Raw genomic sequence first — 25,576 nt, 5'->3', positions numbered from 1 at the left:
TCAGGAAAGACACCCAAGGGTGGTTCTTGATATCTGTTTCTGCCACTAGTGATTTTTCATGCACTGCAGCAGGTCTGAGTTTGTTGCTTTGGTGCAGATGTCAGAAGAATAGGTTGTGTGATGCCTTCCAATTTAAAATTCAGTCTGCTGCTTGAAAATTAAATTTATAAAAATACAAACATTTTAATACATATTTAATGCAAAAATACATATATGTTTCAGTTGCTAATGAATATGTTTCTTGTAATGCTCAATGGTTTTGTGATAAAACAGAGACGAATGTAACAATTCATAGAAAACTGCAGGTATAACTTTCACAGTAGTTATGCGCAGGACCTGTAGGAGAGCTGGAATTTGAACTTGAAGCAGAGGGTATTGGTGATGGCACTAGCTGTCATTGAGTTTTCCACAACATGCAGGATAACGAGTTACCAGTGGAGTACATTCTCCCTCCTGTTTGCTCTTCTTCCTTTTGCTGTTAGAAGAGTTAAAAACCTGAAATCAGCGCAAAGGGGTGTAGGGGGAGCATACATTAGGGGACATACATAGCAGTTAAGGAGATGGCTTCACAAACTGAAATTTGGGGAACCTTACTCTTGTTTTGTGCTGCATCAGGCAGCTTTATCTTCAGATGAGTTCAGATGGGCAAGACAAAGAAATTAGTGTGCCTAGCTTCTTGAGTGCTCCAGTGAGATTTGTGAGAGTGGGTCTGTCTGTGAAACTTAGATTTTTGTGATTGATTGCACCTGTGAGAAGTTCTGGAAGGAATTTTCTGAGCTATTGATATTGAGCTTGCAAGAGACTATTTTCTCCTCACATTCTTTGGTGATTTGTGTGTGATAAACTGGTGTGAGGGAAAAACTTCACGTTTGACATTCCTCACTAATACGGGGTAGCTTTCTCTTGAGAAATCATAAAGAACGGTATCTTACGTAAATACGCCCCATGTTCTAGAGGATTCTTGATTTTGTCCATTTCCTCAGTGGAAATGTACAGTGGTTTTCACTGCTGTGTTTTGCCCTGGCAAGACATAAATGCTGAATAAAAAACTGAAAAAAAAAGATTATTTATTACATTAGAACTGCTACTATGTCTTCTTTTTTTCATGAACATGAGGGGTTTTGGGCTTTAGGAGAACCTTAATATGTTGAAAAAGTTAAAACTGGTATTTGGTGAATATAAAGTGAAAATTCCCTCATTATAAGATCCTCTTGTTCTGATTTTTTGTGTTTCATTTGTGCGATGTTGGGGTTTTGTTTGGTTTTTATTAAAAAAACTATTCGCTGTATTTGATTTGTCCTGTCTAATCAAATTTGTGAGCAATGATCTTTTGGAAAAGTGCAGATTAAAATCCTTTACAGATGCTAGAAATCATAGATATTAAACAGGTGAAGATCACGAGTTCCAAAGTGTTCTTCAGATGTTGCATCTGGTAAGATAGGGAGAATTAATACAGGCAGAATCCAATGAGTAGAGCTTTCAACGTTTTTTTCTGAGTTTGGGAATTTTACATATGATCAGCCCCTTTTGTTCAGTGTTAAAATGTGAGTTTAACCATAGTGAGGTTACAGTGTTCAGTTACTTGTTGTGTGTGGTGGTCAGTTTTTTTGTTTGCTTGAGAAGCAAAAAAATAAATCTGATATTGCCTATAGCAGAGTCTGTTTGTAGTTATATATTGCTGGGGTTTTTGTAGTTTTTCTGCTTGCTTTCCTGCAGCAAATTCCACAGTACTGAATAGAATCATGAAGTCTTTTATTGTCTCAAATACTTCATCTTGGGCTATTTTTTTGTTTGTAGAAGTTGCTTAATAGGATACGTATATTAACAACTTAACATGATACATATGCATGTCTGAAAAATGCTGAGGAGTGATTCAAAATCTCACCATTTTGAGGTTCATGAGCTTGGCATAGTAATTGTAAGCTTCCCTTCATAAAATTTTCCCCCACTTTTAGTTTCGTTTAATCATAAACTAAATTCATTGTGTAACAACAAAAGATACCCATAAGAAGTATTCAGATTTGTATGTATGTCCTACAAAAAAAAGTATTAGTTATTTGTCATCTCACACTATAACTTGAGTCCAGTAATGACATCTAGGTTAGATTAAACAAGTAATTTTTGAGTTGGTAATTAATTTCATTAAAGGACTTCAGCTTTTTAAGCTTTTGTATGGACATGTGATACAGCAGAAATTTTCTTTTTCAGACTTAAAGAACAAATTTATTGTCAAAACAGTCCAAAAACAAAGTTGCATGCCTGTGTTCCTCTTGTTTAAAACATTGTTGTCAATATCCTTCTTGAAATGAACACTGTTGTTTTCTGTTGTTTTTTATTTTTCTTGTTGATCATTAAGGGAGAGGGAAAAAACTGGGCAGGATAAAATACATTTTAGTTTGCAGTGATTATCACAATTACTGAAAAATGAGCTTATAGTTAAAAAAACCAGTCTGAAGTTACTTAGGCACACCAGTGAAGAACATTTAACAGAGATGCATATTTTTAGACATTTAAGATTAACTTTCAGCTTAGATTTTCTAAAATAAAGATACACTGACAAATAAAATTAATGATTTCAAAAGGCCAAAGGAAGTCAAATAAATGCAGAGCTTTTAATTTTCACTGAACCAATATTTGATTCTTACTCTGAATTTTAGAGAAATGGCAATACTTTTGCATTAAACATTACAAGTATAATTTCCATTCTAGATGACATGGAATACTAACATAACTGGAAAATGGTGTGTTTAATACTGCTATAAAATAACAGGTTGAAGAGGTATCTATTAGAAACATTGTGTCCCTCTTTATTTCTGTCATGTTTTCTGTCAAGATAGCTTAAGAAAAGTCAGTGCTAACTGTGGTGGGATTGCTGTTTAAAAGTGCCAGTCATTACAGTTTTAACCAGTGAAGGTGTGAAATCCCTGCATCTACAGTTAAGATGCTTTTGGTTAGAAAGTACTATTTGTTACAGATGTTTCTGTAGACCATGATGTAATGGCACTGAGGTGAGCTTCTGTGTGTCTTGAAGCAGCCCACCAAGGAAATAGGAAGTGGTGATGATGGTACTGAACTGCTTGTTTCTGCTGCCGTATGAAGTTTTTCAGAACTCAGTTCTAGTGAAGTTTCTTAAAATATAAATATTAATATAATCTTGCAGTGATTATTGTACGTAATTTATATTACAGGGCTGATAAACTTTTCTTGCTTATATACTTCTCTTGCTGCTTGCTTCCAGCTGCCAATGTCCATAGAAGGATAAGTTAATCTACTTGAGCAAAGCTTGTGCTTGTGTACCGCTGTTTTGAAAAATCAGTCGCTATTATCTCTTTCAGAATCTCATCTGTTCAGAGTGTGGAGATGAATTCACTTTACAGAGTCAGCTGTCCATACACATGGAAGAACATCGTCAAGAATTGGCAGGCAGTAGGATCCACAGCTGCAAGTCTTGCAAAAAAGAATTTGAAACTTCCTCGCAGCTAAAGGAGCATATGAAAACTCACTATAAAATAAGGTGACATCATGGGATTGTAACAAAATGAGCAGATGTTACTTTTATGGTGATAGCTGGGAAAAGCAGGAGTAGTATTTCCAGTCAGCAGAGTGCCACGATTTATGCAGATCATTCCTTTTCTTTGCTATGCTGTTCTAAAATGACACTTGCTTTTTAAAACTTTGCTTAAGTGGGTGGTTATTTTTGGAGGCCTCTTTTTTTTTTTTCCTGTTTTTGTATTTTGGCACACATACTAAGCATAGTTCATCTGCCAGCTATTTGTAAACATGGGTTAAGTTTCTCTGATGCAAAGTGATTTTTGAAGTGTGTTTATGATGTTAAATGCTAATAGCAGTACATTGAAGCAAATGTATATTAATTTTACATAGCATTTATTATGATGACAAAAGTTTTCATGCTTTCATCCTGCAAAGATGTAACTTGTTCTTTGAGTTTAATCATCTTTCCCAAGAGGTCCTCATTACAGCCGCCCATGAGTTTCTTGTAAATCTGAAAAAGCACAAAAGGAAGGGGAAAAAAAGAGGCCTGGTAAATGCTTTTCTTATTTTTGATGAATATTTGTTCCGTCCTTTCTTTCAGCTCTCTATTTTAACATTACTTTTAGCAAGGTGAGAATTACTTTAAGTTAGAAGGAGGAAAAACTTCTCTTGGTTTACTTTATATATTAAAAAAGCCTTAAGTCTTGACAGGTGATCTCTCTTTTAATCTTTACTGTTTCTGTAAAAAACAGATGGGGAAAATTATGTATTTAAAACCAAGAAATATTGTCTATTCCCAGTTCTTAGAGTTGTGTAGAGTAGAAAGTTCCCACCAAAATATCTGTGAAGTCGCTGTATACTTCTGGCAGAATTTACCCTGAAGATGTCTGTAGAGAGCCTCTAAGACGTACTGGATTTTTCCTACAGAAATAACTGAAATTCTTGGTGCATGTAGGTACTGAGAAAAGAGCTGTTTGTGCTGTTCTTCCAGTATGATTATGGAGTTTGGGTTATCACTGTTGCAGCTGATACTATGTTGCCATCAAGTTTACGCTTTGTTAAAAGCGATGGGGTAAAATAAGCTTCTTCAAAATAGCCTTTCATATTAAAATTATTTCTTTTCTTTTTTTTTTTTAATCACAGGGTATCAGATACCAGATCTTACAACAGAAACATTGACAGAAGTGGGTTTACCTATTCCTGTCCTCACTGTGGAAAGACGTTCCAGAAACCGAGTCAGTTAACACGACATGTTAGAATACACACAGGTAAGGCTGTGGAAGTACTTATTTTAATTTCTTTTTGTTTTACAAAAATCAGTTAATCTGTCAAATACTACATATTTTTTCTTCCTGTTGGGACTTAAAATGTCATTAATACATTTGGCTCATTAGATGCAGTTACTTGTTGGTTTAAAATAAACCTTATGTAATTCTTTCGCTTAGGAAATTTATATGCTTTTAAAATTTCCAGATTTATATGGTTAGAAACAGTTAAAAAAATGTAAAATACTCTATCGATTTCATTTGTTACCAAATATCATCTAGTTTAAATTACATCTTACATACTCTAGAGAGCAGGTTCTAAAATCTACAATTGCTAAAAGAGAAAAAGTACATGAAAATTAATAATACTAACAAAGTAGTGGTCTTGCATTTATTTAAATTGATTTATTTAAACTTACAAAGTGATCTTCAGAGCTGGTAAGCCTAGGTAGTAATTTTAATAATCGAAGAAGTACAGGTGACTGTTCAAATTTGCAGAATGAATAGGGGATGTTTTTTTGCTAAATTTCTGTCATAAATATATGCATGTTTAAACCTTAAGCAACTGAAATAATTGAACAATGCCAAGCATAAAATAATACAAAAGTTTTTAGAGTGTACAGATGACTATAAAAGAATAGTTCTTATGTTTTAGCCAGATATACTACTATAGCAGGAGTTTGGCTTTAAACAAAGCCTTTGTTGAAGATGTTCCAGTGATGTTCAATTTGTATTTGTATTTTTCATACATATTGAATAAATTGCCATTTGTCTAGTTTTTAGCTAATTCAAGTATTCATTTATGTAAACGTGCAATTCTGTTTGTAATATCAGTCAGTCTAATATCACTGTTCAGACAGTGATGTGATGAGTTGCCATTTGCAAGACTGGCCTTGTTTACTAAGAAATAAAAATACCATTGTGTGACACTTTCTTAAGAACCCTTTGAAGTTTTACAGATCCTAGTTATAGAAAAGTAACACAAGAGGTCACCCTTGTACCTGCTTTAAAACAATTGCTTGAAAGTAATATCCAAAAAATGGTCGGTGAAAATTAACTTCAGTATTTTAGATTCTTGACTCTATTTAATACATTAGTTTTTTCTAGTCACAATTAAAGAAACATTATTGTAGTTTGTTGAGGATGCTTTTTTAAAGCTTCAAAAAGTTCAAGGGCATTTATAGTTCGTTTGAATACTAGAAAGACATTTGTCTTTTGGGAAATCTGAGACAGAAAATGCAATCCTAATCTGCACATGACAGGAGGTCATTTTAAGTTCCAAGTAGCTTGCAAATACTCATTTAATTTGTGAAGTATGTTAGTACTCTAAATCTGCAGGCAATCTGTCTGGCATTCAGCTGCTTGAGGTACTGTAAATATGTAGAAAAGAACAACTCTGCTTATTTAGAATGCCCAGGTCTTCAAGTGTTAAAATAGCAGGTCTGTGCACAACATGCAGCATTACATTAGCCTCTTAATTGCAGTACTTTTTTTGTTCATAGCTAGGCATTTTGAGCACTTTCATCCTTTTGGGAAAAAAATCAAGTCTCAGGGACTGCAGTTCCTACATTAATAACTAAGTAAGGAACCCCTTATTCCCCACCTCAAATCTGTATTTTATTAAGTTATACTTGAGAAATACAAAAATTTCACATTTCCACAATAGCATTAAGATTTCATTTTTACGCTGAGATTTAGTTGTATAGGCAAACTTAACCTGAAGGAATACTTCTATGTGTCCAACAGCAGCTCTTACTGGAAGCTAAGCTTTTTGCGTGTGAAAGCCCAATAGGAATTTAGTATTTCTAGATATGAATCAGTGTTCTTTGTTTTAATCTCTGTTAAAAAATACACAGTTAAAACCTGCAATCCTTAAAGCATCTTCAAAACCCCTAAACAGCAGAAGATATATATTCCTGCAGTGAGTAATATATTTCAGAAAAATAGCTGCTTTTGTTTCTGACAATGTGAATTTAATTAAGAATTAATAAGTTTAAAGTAGATGTAATTACAGCTATAAAATTAGAAAACATATAAAAGTATTTATTAAAACTGATTTGGTGTGCACATGGTAGTACTTACTGGTGTAGCAGACATAATATACTGCGTGCTTATGCTGGTCTTGGCTATAGAAATGTGCAAAGGCAAAGTGTTAAATATTTTCAAGGTCCTACAGCTACCACAGCTGAACTATTTCACTAAAAGAAAAACAAGGGTAGTAGTGAGTTCGCAGTGGGGGTTTCCAGGAGTTAATTAGAACACATGGTTGTAAAAACCAGAAATTTATTCTTGGTCTGTTTAAAATATGTAGCTTTGTAATCTGTTTATGCAGTCCTCATATATTCTGTAACTTAAAATTTCTCTGGAGTTTTTCATGCTTATCTGTTAATATACAAAAACTGTAATTATGTGCAGCGCTGAGGGCACCAAAATTGGGAAATCGTGACAGAGCATTTCTGTAACAATACTGGCTAGTTTTTCTTTAAATATTCAATGTGAACAGTTTTAAAAATTATTTTCTCAGCAGAACTGTCCAAAACATTGTTTCATTGCATATTTTCATTAGGTGGTTGCAAAGAATGAATGGCTGTTAATATTTATTGGGGAGTGGGAACCATATGCCATCTTTTGCAGTGCTGCTGTAAGACTTTCTGATTTTAAATTAGATAAAAGGTTAGATTTTTGACTGTTAGTTACTTATTACTGTGCATTTACCCTCTGGGCCAGTTTGTTTCTGTGAAGGTATATGCATTTGATAGGATTTGGTGTAAAACATATGTGGGTTTCTTTTTTTCTTTTTCCCTTTGTTTTTTTTCCCCCATTGATTTTGCATAGCAGATTCTGAGATCTTCCAAACCACAAGACGAGGGAAGCTATTTTAATTTAGTAATTGCTTCATGTAGATCTCCTTTATTTTACCCATTTCAACTGATAATCATCAGCTTAGTTAGAAAACTTTTTCAAAAGCTTACATTTTCATAAGAGTGGGTGCTGAGGTGGTCAAGGTAAGCAATTTTATTGTCAAAACCTTCTAATAACATATATAATAATGTGTGTATTTTATTTTAACTGATACAATTTTTCTTTTAGATACAGGAAACTGCTGACATTTACTTAAAACTCCTTACCCTTCCTCCTCTTCATCCTGCTGCTGTTGTTTCCTTGCAGGTGAAAGACCTTTCAAGTGCAGCGAGTGTGGGAAGGCCTTTAACCAGAAGGGGGCTCTGCAGACCCACATGATCAAGCACACGGGGGAGAAGCCCCATGCCTGTGCCTTTTGTCCCGCCGCCTTTTCCCAGAAAGGCAACCTGCAGTCACACATACAGCGAGTTCACTCGGAGGTAAATGCAATTATTCATCGAGTCCTGCATGCTAACATGCATCTTAACTCAGTTTTGCTGTTCCTATGTGCTCCAACCAGTATAGATTTACTGCTGTAGTGTAGATTCTGGTTTGCTGCTTTTACCTGTGAGCTTTCCTTAGCTTGGTCTGGATAAATGTATACTTAGGAGAAGTAGCAAAACCTTCATTTCCCAGTGTCTTTTAAATACATGGGTAGATTAATAAATAGTGGGGTTAGGTGTTAAAAAATGTACTTATGTCAGTCTTGGGAGAACGAGGGCTAGAATCAGATGAAAGGAAGCCAATAGCGGCCAAGCAGAAAATGGTGAAAAGTTTCAAGACGAAACAGCAACACACTAATTCCACTGTAGAACGTATTGCCATTTGTCTTTGAAATATGTATCTTGCAGCCTTTTACAGAGGTTTTTTTGGTTACAGGTAGAAGGAAATTCCAGAATAAGATTTAAAAAATTGTTTCAGATCTCCTTATGTCTGTTTTTTTTCCTCTCTTTGACAGTTTTTAAGATTCAAAAGGTACTGCTGTAATAAAGTAATACCATCTTCTGAACAACATGAGCTATGCAGCTTTGTTCAGTCATTTCCTTGCAGAGTTTAATGATTTGTGGTTGGAAATACCCATAGAAAGAGACCTAGTTTGGAACTTGTGAAGTGGTAGAGGTAGCACTTTTTCCTTCTTTTTTTTCTTGTGTATAGAATATCATCTTTGTTCTCACTCTTCCCCTAACTCTGAGATTTGTATTCTTGTTTTCCGTTTTTGTGTTACAATGGTAGATATCACTAAGGATCCTTTAAGCATGTTAGTTCCTTACTTTTAGGATATGCCTTAGTATATGGATATGTCTTAGTAGTTTGTAATACACTTAATTTTGTTAAATCATATAACTTTGAGTACTGTGTCCAGTTTGGACCACTCAGTTGAGGAAAGACATTGAGGTGCTGGAGCAGGTCCAGAGAAGGGCAGTGAAGCTGATGAAGAGTCTGGAGCACAAGTTCTGTGAGGAGCAGCTGAGGCAGCTAGGGATGTTTAGCCTGGAGAAAAGGAGGCTCAGGGGAGATCTTATCGGGATCTTATTGCTCTCTACAACTGCCTGAAAGGAGGCTGTGGCCAGGTGGGGGTCAACATCTTCTCCCAGACAACCAGCAACAGGACAAGAGGACACAGTATTAAGCTGCACCAGGGGAGGTTTAGGCTAGACATCAGGAGGAATTCCTTCACAGAAAGGGCTATTAGGCATTGGAATGGACTGCCCAGGTGGAGTGGAGTCACTGTCCCTGGAGGTATTTAAGAAAAGACTGGACCTGGCACTCAGTGCTGTGGTCTAATTGACATGGTGGTGTTTGGTCAGACGATGGACTTGCGGACCTCGGAGGTGTTTTCCAACTTAATTGATTCTGTGATTCTCTGACTTTGTGTGACTAGTTGTCCTCGAGGTTAACAGCTTTCTATATGTGATAGCTTTTGCTAAGTAAAAAAATGCACCAACGTTGATTTAATAATTTAAATTGACTTTTTTCAATATTAGTTACGGATGCAGTAAAAAATATTTTTCACTTTTTTCTCTGTTACTTTGTTATTTTGTAAGAAAGAATCAAGCTGTGGGTACGGTACTTTAAATAAATGCTACCTCTTGATCATATTCTGTGCTGTGTTTTGCAGTCCTGAGCCTACATTTGAGTTACTGTTTTGGATAATTTATTGATTTTTTTTTTTCCCTTTCTTGCTGTTGCTGTGTTTTCTTCAAGCCTGCATGGAACTCTATGAATTCTTTATTTTATCCTGAGACAGTTACAAAATAACATTGCAGCTGTTAATGAATTACAGGTTGATTCTCACTTCCTAAAGCACTGTTTAGGTGTAGCATATTTTATTACTTAATACCTCTTTGTGAAAGTCCTGTTCGCAGTTTAGTGTCACAAAATACAAAGTACCAATACTATATTGCAAGTACTACGGTGTGTTTTCTTTTGAATATCTTGTTGCTCCCTGCACGTTGCAAGTGCTACACTGGATGTTATTGCTGTATGATGGACTGAGGAGGAATGGTGAGGATGGTTGGAATCTGCAAATTTAGCTGCTTTAATTACCTTAACCCATTGGTGTGAAAGTCTCAAACAAGTGGCTGCTGATCACTTTCTCATTCTGTGTGTTCAAATTCAGTTCAAACTAAACATTAAACTTCCCTGCCCTTCACAGTGTTGGTTTTGTCTGCATTTTTTTATCTCACACTTCTAAATTTCCATTTGTATAATTTATGATGTTTCATCTTCAGCCACATCTTACTTGATAAAGTTGCATTTCACTCTTGCTTTTAAGTGTGGAATGGTAGGAGATTGTAAAGAGAGAAAAGTCTGAGGCCTCGTTTGCCAGAGGACATTTTTTTTGCTGTCTGGTGCTTCACAGTGCTGAGAAATGGTAATAAGCAATTATAGTCATGTACAAAGATTATAGTTCATTTATATCGAGGAGGTACCAGCCTGGTTCAAAAACTGCATATTGGTAACTTGAAAAAACAAACCATTTTAGCTCTCATAATTCCATAGTGTAATTGTTATACAGAAAAATAATGAAAAACATAATATTTGGTAATTGTAGGGGAAATTAATGGCGATTTTTTTTTTTTTTTAAGGTGAAGAATGGCCCTACATACAACTGTACAGAATGTAGCTGTGTCTTCAAAAGCTTGGGTAGTTTAAATACACATATCAGCAAGATGCACATGGGTAGTCCACAGAATTCTGCAAGTGCTTCAACAGATGTATCTCATGTTACAGCGGTAAGCTTTTCTTGGTATATTGTGAAAATGCCTTTGAGAGTTTTATTAGGTCTATATCTTAATTCCAGTAATTTTTCAGATAGGCAAGCACTTCTTGACCCTGTGGCTGTCTTTTGTCTTTTTCAAGTTTTGTGTGATTTTTGGTATTAATTTGCAGGATTAAATATTAGGAAAATATAAATTGGCTGACTATATGTAAAAAAGTATTTACAATTCAAGGATTTGGTTGAAAATATAGCAGTTTATTTCTACAACTAAGTAAAGTATAATTCTTGTTCTTACAGATTATGTTAGCTTCCTCTGATAAAACAAAAATGATGGGGAAGTTTTAGAACTATTGAAACAATGTATTAGTTTCAACTCATCTTCAGAAATTGTTTCTATAATTCTAGTCCATATAAACACATAGTGGATTCTTCTGTGTGTATCTGATAACTTGTTTTAAATGTTAGCTTCTTATTTGGGAGATTATAAAGGAAAAAATATAGTTTTGTTGGAAGCAGTGAATGTTTTTCTTTCTTTGCCAAGATACAAAAAAGAGCTAAAATTCAAGAAATGCCTCTGGTTTCAAAAGACTACTGTATTTTTTGAGCCAGTGCATATTTGGTTCATTACAGTACTCTTCATTTTTTTCTTTGATTAGAACTACCTTTTCTACCTTTATTCCACTTTGTTTTGCCTAATCTCCAACTCATGCTTTAATGTTCAATGGGTGATGAGTAATACCAGACTTTGAAAGAGAATGGTTAAAATTTGAAGTCTGAACTTCATTTTGCAGCTGTGTCTTGTTGAAAAAAACTGTCTAGTAACGTTGTTTGGAAAAACTTTTTTTTAGATTTTCTGAAGTTGTTTTATAGGGCAGATGCTATTTGTTTCTTCATGTTACTTCCTAAAAAGAAAGACTAATATGTCTTATTTGTTTGCAAGTACATATATTCTCTGTCTTTTTTTACATTTCTACATTCTCAAGCCTAATCTTAAAAGCAGAATGGAAAAGAATTCCTTCATACTACCCGTTGTTTATTTTCCCTGGCCAGGTCTGGTTTTATTTTTTTGGTTTGCCTAAATATTTTGGATTTTCTTAGCATATTGATATTACAGCAGTGTGGTATTATCTCTGCTGCATGAATCCTTTGCTGCTTGCATGCAAGAGGGGAATAGCAAAAGCAATACAGTAGTATAAGCAAAGAGAGAGAAGGGAGAAAAAGATTCTTTCTAAAAATAGATGCCAAGAAGTTTAGCAAGGAGGAGCAGAGATAAAAAATGACATGTCAATTGCATATTAGAGAGGATTATGCTTTTTATTTGTAATTTTATATCTGAACCTGCCTATATTTAATTATTCCTATTTTTATTGCTTTAGAAACTTAGTGCATTATTAGATTAGCACTAGCATTCTTAGATTCGAACTTTCCTTCATTCTGCTCAAAACTTGCAGAGCTGCTTTAACAACAAATCTCCAGTATAATAATTCTATTCTGAAGTTTGCAGTCAGTCTCTGTCATCCCTTGTTGGCATGTACATACCTGGGGATAAGCAATGATTATGTCCTTATTAAGAACCCATTCTAAAAGCTGAAGTTTCCTGAAGTGCTGTGATACCAAAGAATGCACTCTTGTGTGATACATGAGTACATCTTTTAAATTACAGTGACTGTAAGGCTGTCATTTTGCTGTCATTTGCTGCATTAGTATTTATAACTGAGGTGATTTTGTGTACTTTTGTTTCTCTCACATAGTCTCATTTTTCTGTGCTGCTTTTCTGCATTATATGAGCCATGTTTTTCTTCTTTTTGACAAAAATTTAAAATATTTTGATTTCTTTGTAGGACTCTGTCACCCAGCCTTTAACAACATCCTCTGCTAATCTTTTGCAACCTGTTGATAACAAATGGAAGAATGTAAGTGGGAAATTTTTGTTTTATTTTTGTGTCAAGATTATAAGTGAGAGAAACTTTACATAATTTCACAAATTTTCATTTAACTGGTGAAAAAGAATATGCTGTGATACTTTGTGGAAGTTGGATCAGCTAGTATGTGAAGGGAGGCTCCTTGGCAAATGCAGCTGGTTATTTAAGGGTGGAACAGGTCTTGAATGGATTATGTTGCCTCATTTGTTTACACGCCCATGATTTTGGATGTAAGTCTGCTTAACAGCTCTTCAAAATGGAGGTAAATACTCTTCTGTATAATAAGACCAGAGAGTAAGGATTCTTAAAAGTACTGGATTGCCCTACCCCTCTGCCTTTACTTTGCAGGGATTACCATGGTTTGGTTGGAGAGGGAAGGAGCTGTGTTCATACTGGTTGAGTTGATTGGAATTTAGGCAGCAGAGGAACTGTGGGGCTCAGGAGGAGCGATGGAGCTGGGGAAGGATGATGCAGGGCTGACTTTCTGGAACTCCATAGCAAACAGTTGTGGTGTGCAGGAAGGCCTGTAGGCCTGTATGTGCCAGCCCCCTGAGAATGCTGGTATGTTTTGTTGCAGCTGTACAACATCTTGTTTGTCAGCTGTAGGTTGCAGCATGGTATCTTAGGGACAGACCATCTGACTTAAAGTCTCCCCCTCCCAGCTTCAGCTACTGGTTATTTTCTCATGCACTAAAATCCACAAAACCAAGAACTGGGAAATGTGGCAGTATTGCTTTAAAGTCACCATAAACAGCCCATCCACTGTAGGCAGGGCAGAACAGGTGGAGGGGTGGCACAGAAAGGGTGTACGAGAAGGGTTAGAAGGTTTGGAACTCACTGTTGGCAATGGAACAGTCAAGCACCTGGATAAGAATCAAGGGGCAAACAAATCATGCAGATATCATTGTGGGAGTCTGCTGTAGACCTTCCAGCCAGGACGATGATGTCAACAAATTATTCTTTGAGGAACTAAAGGACACCTCTGAGTCAACTGCTGTTGACCTTATCGGGGGCTTCAACTTGCCAGAAATTAACTGAGAGCATCACACAGCTGGTAAAACCTGGGCCAGAAGATTGCTAAAAAATCTGGACGACAACTTTATGGAACAGGTCCTAAGGGAGCAGACTCAGAAAGATGCCCTCCTTGATCTGCTGCTTCTCAGCAGAGAGGATCTCATAAGCAAAATGGAGATTGGCAGCCATCTTGGCCACAGTGACCGTGAAGCGATTGAGTTTAAAATCTCTGTTGACAGGAGGAAAAGTGCCAGCAAAACCTCAGGACTTGAGGAGGGCAGACTTCAGGCTGCTCAGGGAGCTTGTAAATAAGGACCCCTGGGAGAATGTTTTTGCAGGTGCTGGGGAATATCAGTATGGTCACTTTTTAAACGTAACCTTCTGAGGGCAAAGGAACAGGTGATTCCCAAATGTAACAAGTCAAGCAGGTGAGGCAGAAGGCCAGCTTGGCTGAGCAGAGATCTCTTCTTGGAAATAAGGCAGAAAAGGAAGGTGTATGCCCTGTTGAAGCAAGGGCAGGTGATACAGGAGGAATACAGAGATACTGCTTGTTGCTGTAGTAGAAAATTCATGTGGCCAAAGCTCTGCTGGAGCTGGAGCAGACCAGAACTGTGGGGGACAAAAAAAGAGTTTTTTCAAATTTATTAATGGCAATAGGCAGAGTAAAAATAACATTGCCCCATTACAGGATGAGGATGGTCACCTCACAAATAAGGACAGGAACTTGGTCTGTTCAGCCTGGAGAACTTAGACCTCATTGCCGTCTAGTACAACTTCCTCATGAGGGGAGGGAAAGGGACAGACTCTGATCTCTTCTCTGTGGTGACCTGTGACAGGATCCGATTAAGTGGCCTGAAGTTTTGTCAGGACAGGTTTGGGTCGGATATCAGGAAAAGGGTCTTCACCCAGAGGGTGGCTGGGCAGTGGAACAGGCTCCCCAGAGAAGTGATGACAGCACCAAAACTGACAGAGTTCAAGAACATTTAGACAGTCAGGCACATGGTGTGACTCTTGTGCATGGTTCTTGTGCAGGGCCAGGAGTTGGACTTGATGATCCTTGTGGATCCCTTCCAACTCGGAATATTCTATGATGTGATGAAGATTGCCAGGTTTTTCCTAGTGAGAGGTGTGAGTTGGAGGGAATGGATCCCATTGCCTTCTCCTCCTAGAATTGCCTAAAACTGACAGGCATCTTTCCAGGCACTCTGCCTCCAGCCTGTAGCGCTGCCTGGGTTTTTGTGACCCAAGTGCAGGACCTGGCACTTGGCCTTGTTGAACTTCACACAATTGGCCTCTGCCTATCGATCAGGTCTGTCCAGATCCAGGGTTGTATATAGTCTGTATTTCATTCTGGCAGTTTTTAGGGTTTTTTCAGTTGTCTGTTTATAGTGTTCACTATTCATGAACTGTTTTCAGTGATACAGGAGGAATCAGAGCCATCAGAATCCTTAAAATATGCTATGATGTGTTTATTAGTGAAGACATTCAAGGTGCATTAGCTGCCTTGCCCATCAGATGAAATACATAGGGGTGATTCCATCTTCTGTTTTGGAGAAGAGGGAAAAGTCTGTCATCTTAATAGAGAAGAGGAAAAGAAAGTTCGAGTGCTGAAGCTAGGCAAATTGACACTTTGAAATAAAGTATGAAATTTTAGTGACGATAATTTCTCTTGGAGCCATGTATTGAAGTTGGATGGCAACAGAAAAAGTTAACCATGATAAACTACTTGATTTAACGAACTGCTCTAATTTTTTATGGTTACTGTGACTTGAAGGAGTAATTCACTCAGAGCAGTCACACTGTGTTACACAGCAGATCAAACAAACCAAGGGTCATCACAAGGTCCACTATTCCAATTGAGCAACAGTGGAATAATGAAGTAGTAATAAAACACTTCATTCTCCATGTTAGCTTTAAAATCGGATGTTCAAATGAGACCTAGAAAGAGACCTCTGAAACATTTTATAAATAACAGCGTATCTTAAGAGTAATGGCAACAAACTTCATGTATGTGTATGTGTGTGCATTATTGTTCAAAAAAGATAACCTCCATGAGACTGTATATAAACTGCTGTATAATACACAGAACACACTGGCCTTAAGTGCATGTAATGCTGTGATTTTCATATCGAAGATGATGTTGAGAAGTTCCTTCATTAACAATTAGTTTTTCTCTTGGTAAAGCCTGGGAGAATTTGATACACTTTTAGTGTAGGCATCCTGCTCTACATAAGAGCTTCCCTACATTCTGTTTCCAGAAAAGAAATTATCTATATAAAGAGCTGTTACACTCTTTAGCAAACTGCTTTGCTTCAGTTCCTGTTTATTGCACTGAGAATGGCATATAGTGTCTTACCCACATTGAAATGTTTATAGCACTTTTGCTAAACTGGAATCTGAAGAGTTGGAGTCTTTTTGTGTCTCACTGGTGAGGTGAAAAAAGCCCTAATGGTTAAATCAGCAAAGTAACAAGTGATATTCTCACATGCACGCAAGAGAAACAAGATAAGGATTTGTTTTATATCATCTCATGAGAAGGCATTAAGAATACTTCATCAAATTCACAGGACATAATCTGAGTCAAGCTAATGTTTCTTAATATAATTCTCTGCAACCACCCGTTCTTTACTACAGTGACTGTCATCTTAACTGTCTAGTGTAAAGTGTCAGTATAAAGAATATCTCAGGGAAGTTTTCAGATTAGAAAGAAATAGTACACATGTGAAGCCTAAGATTATTCTTTGCTAAAAATGATCTGAAAGAAGACAGCCTTTTATATCTGTGTGTGGTTACACATGCACCTGGAAGTGGTTATTTTTAGAGAACAGAAGTGAATATTAGAAGCAAATAACCAGTGTGTTCTAGGTTACCCAGCTATGGGGCTAACCATTGTATAAATATATATTTCTCTTTTCTGCAGTAAAACAAATCATTGAGAGCAGTTGTTTCAGTAATAGTATACTTATGCAGTCTATGTGTGGTAAGAAGAGAAGTTTATAAATGCAGGCAAACAGGAGACTTTATTTCTGATTTTAAAATAAATACCAAGGCTCTTTATCACTTTTTTCCTTCATATTTGTTACTAAGGTAGTCTAAGATAAAATTTCAAATTAAAGATTGAGAGATTAGATTTTTACACTTCAAGGTTTTTTAGTATTTTGACAGAGCCTGATGTGTATTTAAATTTTTAGAATATGAAGAGATTCCTCTAAAGCTAAGCAGTTTCAAAGGTTCCAAATTGAAGGGGAAAAGTTAGTCGTTTGTTCTGAAAGGTTTTCATACAGCAGCACACAATAATTTGCTAAAAAAAAAAATCTCTAATGGAAGGTTGTTTTTTCCAAAGGGCCTGCTTGAGGTAAATGTGAACTTTAAAAAGATAGCCATGTCAGTTTATCTCTTTTGGGAATTACTTTTCATGTGGCCTTTACTTGTGGAGTTTTGTAGTTGATCCTTGTGTTTTCTTAATTGGTTGAAAGTTCAGTAGTTAACAATATATTTAAATCAAGCCGTAAGCTTGCAATTTCAAACTTGGGAAGAACTGAAAAAAAAGGGATATAAAAAAGCAATTCTATAATGAAGTGAGCAAACTTTGAATGAGGCTCTGTATAGTCATTATGCCTTACACAAGTAGCTATCCTTGTAGTGGACAGTTGCGAGACATGTCAGGTAAGGGAGCGGGACAGGTGAGTTCATAATACGTACTTTTGATCTTCCTTGACAAACATACTGCTGTGTATTTCAGGCCACACATTTTCGGTCTCCACTTCTTCAACAGACAGAAAACCAGGTGTCTCCAGCTGCTGCTCATCAGGGTCAGCAGACTGTCACTGATGTCATTCAGCAGCTCCTTGAGTTATCAGAACCAGGTCCTGTAGAAAATAACCAGCCTCAACAACCTGGTCAACAGCTCAACATTGCAGTGGGGATCAGTAGAGATATTTTGCAGGTAAGAGCTCTGTATGAGATCAGCTTTACATTTCAATGGTTCCTTTCTCATTCTTTCTTAAATTTTAATGAAATTCGTTCTCAGTATTATGGCATTCCTTATGAATTTCTAAACAATTTTTCAGTCAAGAAAGAATTGTAAAGATTTTTTGAACGGGTGTGGACTGCACCAATGTATCTTTTGTGTAATAATGCAAGAGAAAGGCTATAAATATTAATTGTATGGCTTTAAGTGTACACCCCTGTATATGGATATTTTTATTTATACCTTTAGCTTTTTTTTTTCCAGTTGCCTAGAAGGAGCTTGTGGCATATCCGTAGGTTATGCAGTGCTTAAAACATGATATCATTCAAGAGGGGAAAAATACTTTTATCTGGTTAAAAAATGAGAAGCTATACGTGGCCATTACCCTGTTCTACTTAATAAGGGCTTTCTGAATATTTCCTATTCGTGCAAAAAGTTTTTTTCCAAGGTCAGCCAGTGTTTTTCTTAACTGTATTTTGTCCTTGATAATGGCAGAAGGAGATGCGGTGTAACAGAAGAGATGTAGGGTGGTGAATTACTGTCTGTGCTTGTTCTCCAGCTTGCACCACATAAAAGCACAGACAGGATGGAACTGGGCAGAGAATAATATTCTTTAGTGTTAGTGGTAGCCTGCTAACCTGTAAGATACCTTTTCATCTCTAGACTTTTAAGTACCATTTAAATTTGGTTTTGGAAGTCCTAAATGTTAGATGCAGCTATGTGCAGGTTCACTCTGTTACCTGTGCTGGATTCTCTAATGGAATTTAATGGAATGTGATGAGGAATTGCAAAAAGTAACAACGATACATAACTATTATCCTGATAGCTATTTAAATTAAAAAAAAAAAAAAAAGTTGTTGTTTCCTGGAAGGCAGCTGTTGGCAAATATGTAAGCACAGAAAATCCAACGTAAAATTTTACAGACTATCAGAAATCAATGCTGTGTAATAAGGCATTTGCAGATCTGTGAAAACAAGACATTTAATTCCTTTAATTATATTTGCATTGTATCTTCTAAGTACTTGTTTGAGAAAAGTTGGGGATAACAGTGGAATGTTTCTTTCTTTATCCAGAAGTTTTTTTGTTCTTTTTTCAGCAAGCATTAGAGAACAGTGGGTTGTCGTCAATTCCTGTCTCTGCACATTCTACTGACTGCAGCCAGGCTAAGGCTGCAGGGACCCAGGATCAGAACCCAGATGTCCCAAGCCTCTCAAATCATCAAGCTGATTCTAATAGTACCAAACAAGAAAAGGATGAAGACAGTACAGATAAACAAGATAAAAAAGAAAAAAAGTTCATTAAGAAAAAATCACCATTTTTGCCTGGTAATATTGCCACTGCTTTCTACTTTTTGTGCTGTAAGGAGTGTAGTAATTGCGGGTGTGTTTATGGCTTTATAAAGGGATTTCCCAAAATGTATTGTGGATTATTTATGTACAGTATTTGCTCTTACCTGAAACACAGTGTAAGGTATGATCAATAATATTTATAATTTTCGTTATAAAATATATTTTCATAAAGAAAAATCTCAGGATGGCATGAAGTGAAGTTATACTTCTAAATCTTTTGGATTAGATCAGTGGAGTTATAGGAAAAGGACAAAAAAAAGTATGTGAATGTATTTTCCTCTCCCATCATCCTTCTCTGACAAGGACTGGGTTTTCTTTGTGTGTCCCAGAGTAGAGAGTTCTTGCAAGGACTGTTCTTCCCCTTTGGAAGTGAGGCCTCACATAGGCATAAGGGCAGGACTGCAGATCTTCACTGATCCCATGTAAGGAAGGATGAAGGCTGGCATTATATTATATGAATAATACTTCATGTCATCTGTCTCTGGAATCACAGTACTGATATGATATTGTCAGTATAAATCCATGTTATTATTCTGCCTCTGTACTGTGTTGTGTATATGCAAGCCTGCATTTTGTCTCTGTGTGCTTAAATGCAACTTCAGTTTCAAGGTTGCTTGAGCTCTATGGCTGCTAGAAGTTGTTTGTTCCAAGTAAAGCCTTCATACTTTAGTGGCCAGCCTGGTATATACAGTGCTATAATGCAGCCTTTGATCTCTCTCTGTAGTATCTTCATAGTTACATTGATGTTGCTTTTACTTCTGCAAGGCATGGAGAAATTGATCCAAAGTAAAAACTTGTCTTCTTCAGTATCGCTGTGATAAAAATTAACTTTTTCCTCTGGTAATAATTACTTTGTTACTTGTGTATAACAGTAACAACTCTCTAGCTGTGACTACAAATAAAAATAAAAGATCACTGCTCTACAGACAAACACAACCACTTTTGTTTTTTGATAAAGTAACATGACCTCAGTGTGTTGACAGGAAAAAACCCACTATGTGAACCGATTTAAATGAGCAGACAATCTGATATTGAACAACATATATAAATAAAAGACTCTGATAGGATTTAGAAGGGGTTCCTTTCATTTTTTGTTGAGGAAAAAACATCCTGTTGCCTTAGGACAGACCTTAGGGTTCTTGGATCATAAAGCAAATTTTGTAAAAAAAGTAGCCTTAAATTGTAAAAATATCAGAAGGACTTGTGCAGTTTTTCTTCCTTTACAAGTTTACAAAATGTAAGATACGTCTGAACTTGCAAAAGAGAGGGTCAAGCAAAGTATCTCCTTCAGTAAGGTATGTGTTTAGTATGTAAAATAATTTGTTGTGGTTGAGGATTTACAGTCATTGTTGGATAATTTTGTGTTAGATATGTTATTTATAAGTTAGCTGGTATATTATATTGCATTACAGCTGCATTCTACGTTTCTAAGTGGCATAGAAGTTGCATTGTTTGAATTTCAACAGGATTCTCTTGGGGTTTGTTTTTGTCATTCCAGCCCACCACCATTTTCATGAAGGAGAATATGTCTGATAGAGAAGTTAATCTTCTATGAAGTGTGTTGTGATGGCATCTATTGCACAAAATGTTTTTGTGGTCTGATTGCTTTGTACAATAACATCAATGTGGTGGGAGTTTTCAAGAATTGTTAAAAGGTTTAGAGAGCATTCATTTTGGTATTCCTTGTTTTAGGTTCTATACGTGAAGAAAATGGAATAAGGTGGCATGTTTGTCCATCCTGCTCTAAGGAATTTAAAAAACCGAGCGATTTAGTGCGCCACATTCGCATTCACACCCATGAGAAGCCATTCAAGTGTCCCCAGTGCTTCCGCGCCTTTGCCGTGAAGAGCACTCTAACAGCACACGTCAAAACACACACTGGCATTAAAGCTTTCAAGTGCCAATTTTGTATGAAAAGCTTTTCCACCTCAGGGAGTTTAAAAGTTCACATTCGCCTGCATACAGGTAAGGCCTTGAAATCACTTTGTGTATTCTATGATGTGGGTGAGACCTTGAATGAGAAAAGACTGTGAAATGTGTAAGTTGTAGACATGTCTGTCATGTCATTGTTAATATCTATCATAGAATGTATCATTTTAGTGTCATACATGATGAGTGTAATTTTTTGTCATAGTGTTTCATGGCTTTGAAACTTTGGGCTCTTACAAAAACCATGGACATTCCGTTTTCCGATGAGTCAGCTGTTGTTCCTTTTTAATATCGCTATTCTGAATGTATTTAATTGTGCTTTCTAAAGAGTAATACTCTTAAAATTTGAGTTCTGATTTTACTTATCCCTAGTCATCTTTAATATTTACTCTGCATCTTCCCTCCCCTTCCCAACACTTTTTGATAATTTCACAGTAGCACTCAGGACTGGTTACTTTCCATTTTATGTTCTACATTGCAGTGTTGTTTCATGTTTTCACCAACTTACATGTTTTCAGCATCTTACATATCCTAAAACTCCTCTGATCATATGGTCTTTGTTTACATAATATATGATGTCTTCAACATGTCTTTTTATGTGATTGAACTATCCTTTCCATAGAGAAAAATGAATTTTCTGCTTTTGGTAGGCTACCTGGTTGTTTTCCAGTTTCTTTCTTTGTTCATACAGGTAGACAGAGTTTTCGGCAAGATAAATGTGCTGCTCTTTCCTTTCATTCCTGTTTATGTAATTATCTTCTGCAAAAGTATCATTCATTGGCTTAGGTGCATTTGGTATTCAATGTGTTTTATAGTTGGATGTATTTTATCCATGAAATATCAATGTTGGATTCATCTGCAGAAAGTCTTTGACTTTTTTTTGTAAACTTGTAAACCAGTGGTTTTTTCTGTTAGTTTAAAGTCAGACTTGCTTTATACAAGAATTCAGATTAATTCAGAGTGGCAGAAGCACTAGGTGGCTTGGAAAATAGGTAGTCCAGTGTTTATGGAACTGCTCTGTAGTTTCATATAATGTTTTAGTTATTGCATTGTGAAGAGTGGTTCATTATTCTGCCGTTTTCTGCCTGTGATTGAACTTGGTAAAAGCTTTCTTCATAATATCCAGTCATGTTTCCTAGCCTTTTAAATTCAAGATTTCCCCTTGAACAAAACCAGAAAGTTGTTCAGCTTTGCCTGTCTCTAACTTAGCAAATTCTCTAGGAAATCGCTCCCAAGGAGATGTTTCTACTGGATTTTGCATTACAAAAGTCGTTTTTTGATACTTCTGTTGGCATGCTTTTTTGACTGCCATCAAACAGAGTTGATGTTTTCAGAGACGGATGTATAATTTTTTTGACTTTGTCCCATCACAGTTCCCTCTCTTTTATCCTATTGTATAACATACTTGCCTGTGTGTTTGCTGATTCCTTTTTCTCACAGTTTTTTAAAAGTTTGTTTTGGAAGGACTTTAACCTGCCATGTGCAACTCTTAGGAGAGCTTCTGAAACACTTGAAAATTGCTGTCACTTTCTCATCATCCAGTTTCTTGATAACAAACTTGCTTCAAGTGATGCGTTTCAATCCATTAGCAGTTCAGCAGATTAGTTGTTACTTTGATTGGTTTTATGGGTCTGTCTTGAAAACCTATGTAACAATAAACACCATGAGAGAAAAAAAAAAAAGTACAGGAAAGAGAATCAGTATTCTAAAGCTACATTTCTAGGTTGATGGAAATAAAATTTTAAACTAATTTTTTTTTAATATTTTGCAGGTGTTAGGCCTTTTGCTTGTCCTCACTGTGACAAGAAGTTTAGAACATCGGGCCATCGGAAAACTCACATCACTTCACATTTTAAACATACGGAACTAAGAAAGCTGCGACATCAACGTAAACCCGCAAAAGTTCGAGTAGGAAAGTCAAGTGGTCCAGTACCAGACATTCCTTTGCAAGAGCCCATACTCATAACTGATTTAGGTAAAGATCAAGTAAATCCATACTCTCTTGAAATTTGGATTTCAATGGAATATAAAGGTCACATTTTAATCTAGCAAAAGCATTCAGAGCTCACTCATCTTCAAAGATGCGCTTTGAAATAAGTCGTCAAAAACAAACTTCAGCAAAGTGCCATATTTTATAGTTTGCTTGCACTAGAATAAGAAGAGGATTTTTTATTTACAGTGAAATTGTGTAATCCTTACCAGTAAAAAAGTATGTGCATTTTTGTGTTAAGGAGTTTAAGTATTATTAGATTGTAGGTATAGAAGAGATGACAGTTCATGACCTAGATTCTTCTTAAGATGATCATGTTTATTCAGATTACAAATATTAAGGAGTCAGTGTGTTACATGATTTTGAGGTATTTGTTATAAATTGTGACCTCAGCTGAATTAGTGGTAATGATTAGTGGTCGTATTTCAGAAAGGAAGCTTGATTTTGGAACCTGCTTTGGAGAATTCATCCAATTATTTTATGTGTTATATAAATATTGTCACAAGGTTATATAAAATGACTTTTTGGAAGAAGTTTTACAGCCCAATCAAAACAGTATGTTGTCCAGTAGAGTTCAATGTAGTGGGTGAGGTGTTTACTCTTTGTTGTTTGATTGAACAGTCTGCTAACCCCTGACTTGTCTGTTGTACAGTCATCGTTATGGTGGAATCTTATATTGGTAATACCTTCAGCTTACATTGATAAAATTTTTATCACTTCTTAAAAATTTTTTTGCTTTCACTGCATCCAAGAGTTAGTGAAAGCAAGAGTAGGGGTTATTTTGGTATCAGATAGAAGAAACTTAAATTTTTGGGGTACAAGCAAAATTTAGCTGACAGCTTCAGACAGATCACACAGTATTTCTTTCTTGAGTGAACCCCAGAAACAAGTATAATCCCATTTCTTGATTTTAAACAAAAACTCCACTTCAATACAATAAAGATCTGCACAGTTGAAGTCCGATTGTTGGGAAAAGATGAATATTAACCAGAAATACTATAGAAGTTGTTTCCTATGGATGCTGATAACACATGAACTCTGCTGATATTAGAATGTTCAGTGTAAAAATAATCTCTACTGTTTCTCAGGAAGGTGTAATGTTTTTTCAACCCCCTCACAATATTTTCACATTTTTATTCATTCCCCCCAGAAAAATAATCTTAGTTTTTTTAGAGGTGTCAAGAACCTAATAATGTTACTCTGTAATAGTGTTGATCTTTGAGTGGCACTTCTGTTGATATATATTTTGCTTTCTAAAGTAGTCTTAATTTTTCTAAAAGCCTGTGAAAAAAAGTCTGCAAATTGTTCTCTACCTGTTTCAATACTTTTCACAAAAGGCATATTAAATATTTGTCAAGTTGTAGACCTGATATACATTGATTAAATATCATTTGCTAAATTTGAGATTGGAAGAAGATGATGTTATTGGATCAGCAATGAATTCATTACTGCCAGCTTTTTCTAAAGTTAATGCTTATTTTGGACAAGGATGCTACTATAATGAGGTGGACCTGTGGATAAAAGAAGAACTTAGCACTAAAATAGCATGTACAGTATAATATCTATAATGCTAAATAGATGTATGCATGATTTTAAATATGTGCTAAAAACATTTTCTTTATGTTTTTGGATGCTACAAGTTTAGTCCTGCTTTCTCTTCAAATATGAGCTCTTCCTACTACTGCAACTTTACCAATCAATTTCTCCTTTTTGTGTGTGTGTGTTTATATATGCAGGTCTTTTCCAGCCAATCCCAAGGAACAGCCAGGTCTTCCAAAACTATTTTAACAGTAATTTTGTGAATAATCCAGAGAGACCATACAAGTGTTATTATTGCCATCGAGCCTATAAAAAATCCTGTCATCTTAAGCAACACATCAGGTAAAATAAACACAATAAAGGAAGAAAATGTATGTAATAACAGATCCATGGAAAAGCATGCAATTTATATAGTATTCACTGAAAAGATTTTTTTTTACCATCTCTTAAACAGTGAACCGTTGATAATTGGTTTTTTTTTCCCCTGGTTGAGTTGGAGGAGGCTTTGGAATAACTCATGCCTATGTGCAGTTCTAGCAGTACAAGTGGTTGTATTCAACGTGCAGTTTAATTTACTAACGCTTGGATTCTTTTTTCCTAAACTGTGTATAGAAAAAAACAAGCACTATTTGTGAATTCTTATGGTAATTTTGTAATTGCATACTCCAAATTGCCTGCTTTGTATGTAACTCCTATTTTTTGAGAAGGAAGTTTGCATTTTGTTCTGTATAGAAAACCTCTAAAAGAATTTGAGCTTACATTGTAATCGACTAAATATTGTTTGGGATCATTATGTTGCTTGAAGCTGAGTTCAAGTTCCGTGTAGTCAGTGGTTGTTATAGCCACAAAGTCATGGAGTCATAGAAAAATTTAGATTTTAGGAGAACCAGTGGAGATAACTAATTCAATCTTGTTTTGAAAAGAAGAGTAGCTTCAAAGTTAGATGAGTTTTACAGTTTTGCAGTCTTACAGGCAGTGAGAT

At 35.9% G+C, this 25,576-nt stretch overlaps 1 protein-coding gene across 6 annotated transcripts in view; it reads left to right on the top strand.

The window, feature by feature from the left end:
- ZNF236 (zinc finger protein 236) overlaps positions 1 to 25,576 on the top strand; it is a 77,732-nt gene that overhangs the window by 13,828 nt on the left and 38,328 nt on the right. For all 6 annotated transcript variants that reach the window (XM_032120547.1, XM_032120536.1, XM_032120528.1 and 3 more), the window contains exons 4-13: positions 3,336 to 3,514; positions 4,636 to 4,760; positions 7,926 to 8,098; positions 10,748 to 10,894; positions 12,723 to 12,794; positions 17,560 to 17,763; positions 18,884 to 19,112; positions 20,829 to 21,101; positions 22,837 to 23,040; positions 24,792 to 24,936. In XM_032120547.1, the coding sequence (XP_031976438.1) occupies positions 3,336 to 3,514; positions 4,636 to 4,760; positions 7,926 to 8,098; positions 10,748 to 10,894; positions 12,723 to 12,794; positions 17,560 to 17,763; positions 18,884 to 19,112; positions 20,829 to 21,101; positions 22,837 to 23,040; positions 24,792 to 24,936 (1,751 nt within the window). The remainder of the gene's footprint in view (positions 1 to 3,335; positions 3,515 to 4,635; positions 4,761 to 7,925; positions 8,099 to 10,747; positions 10,895 to 12,722; positions 12,795 to 17,559; positions 17,764 to 18,883; positions 19,113 to 20,828; positions 21,102 to 22,836; positions 23,041 to 24,791; positions 24,937 to 25,576) is intronic.

This window comes from Corvus moneduloides, chromosome 1 (assembly GCF_009650955.1).
Source record: "Corvus moneduloides isolate bCorMon1 chromosome 1, bCorMon1.pri, whole genome shotgun sequence".
Lineage (NCBI taxonomy): Eukaryota > Metazoa > Chordata > Aves > Passeriformes > Corvidae > Corvus > Corvus moneduloides.
The sequence above is the reverse complement of the archived record's forward strand: the minus strand, read 5'-3'. Positions and strand labels throughout refer to the sequence as shown.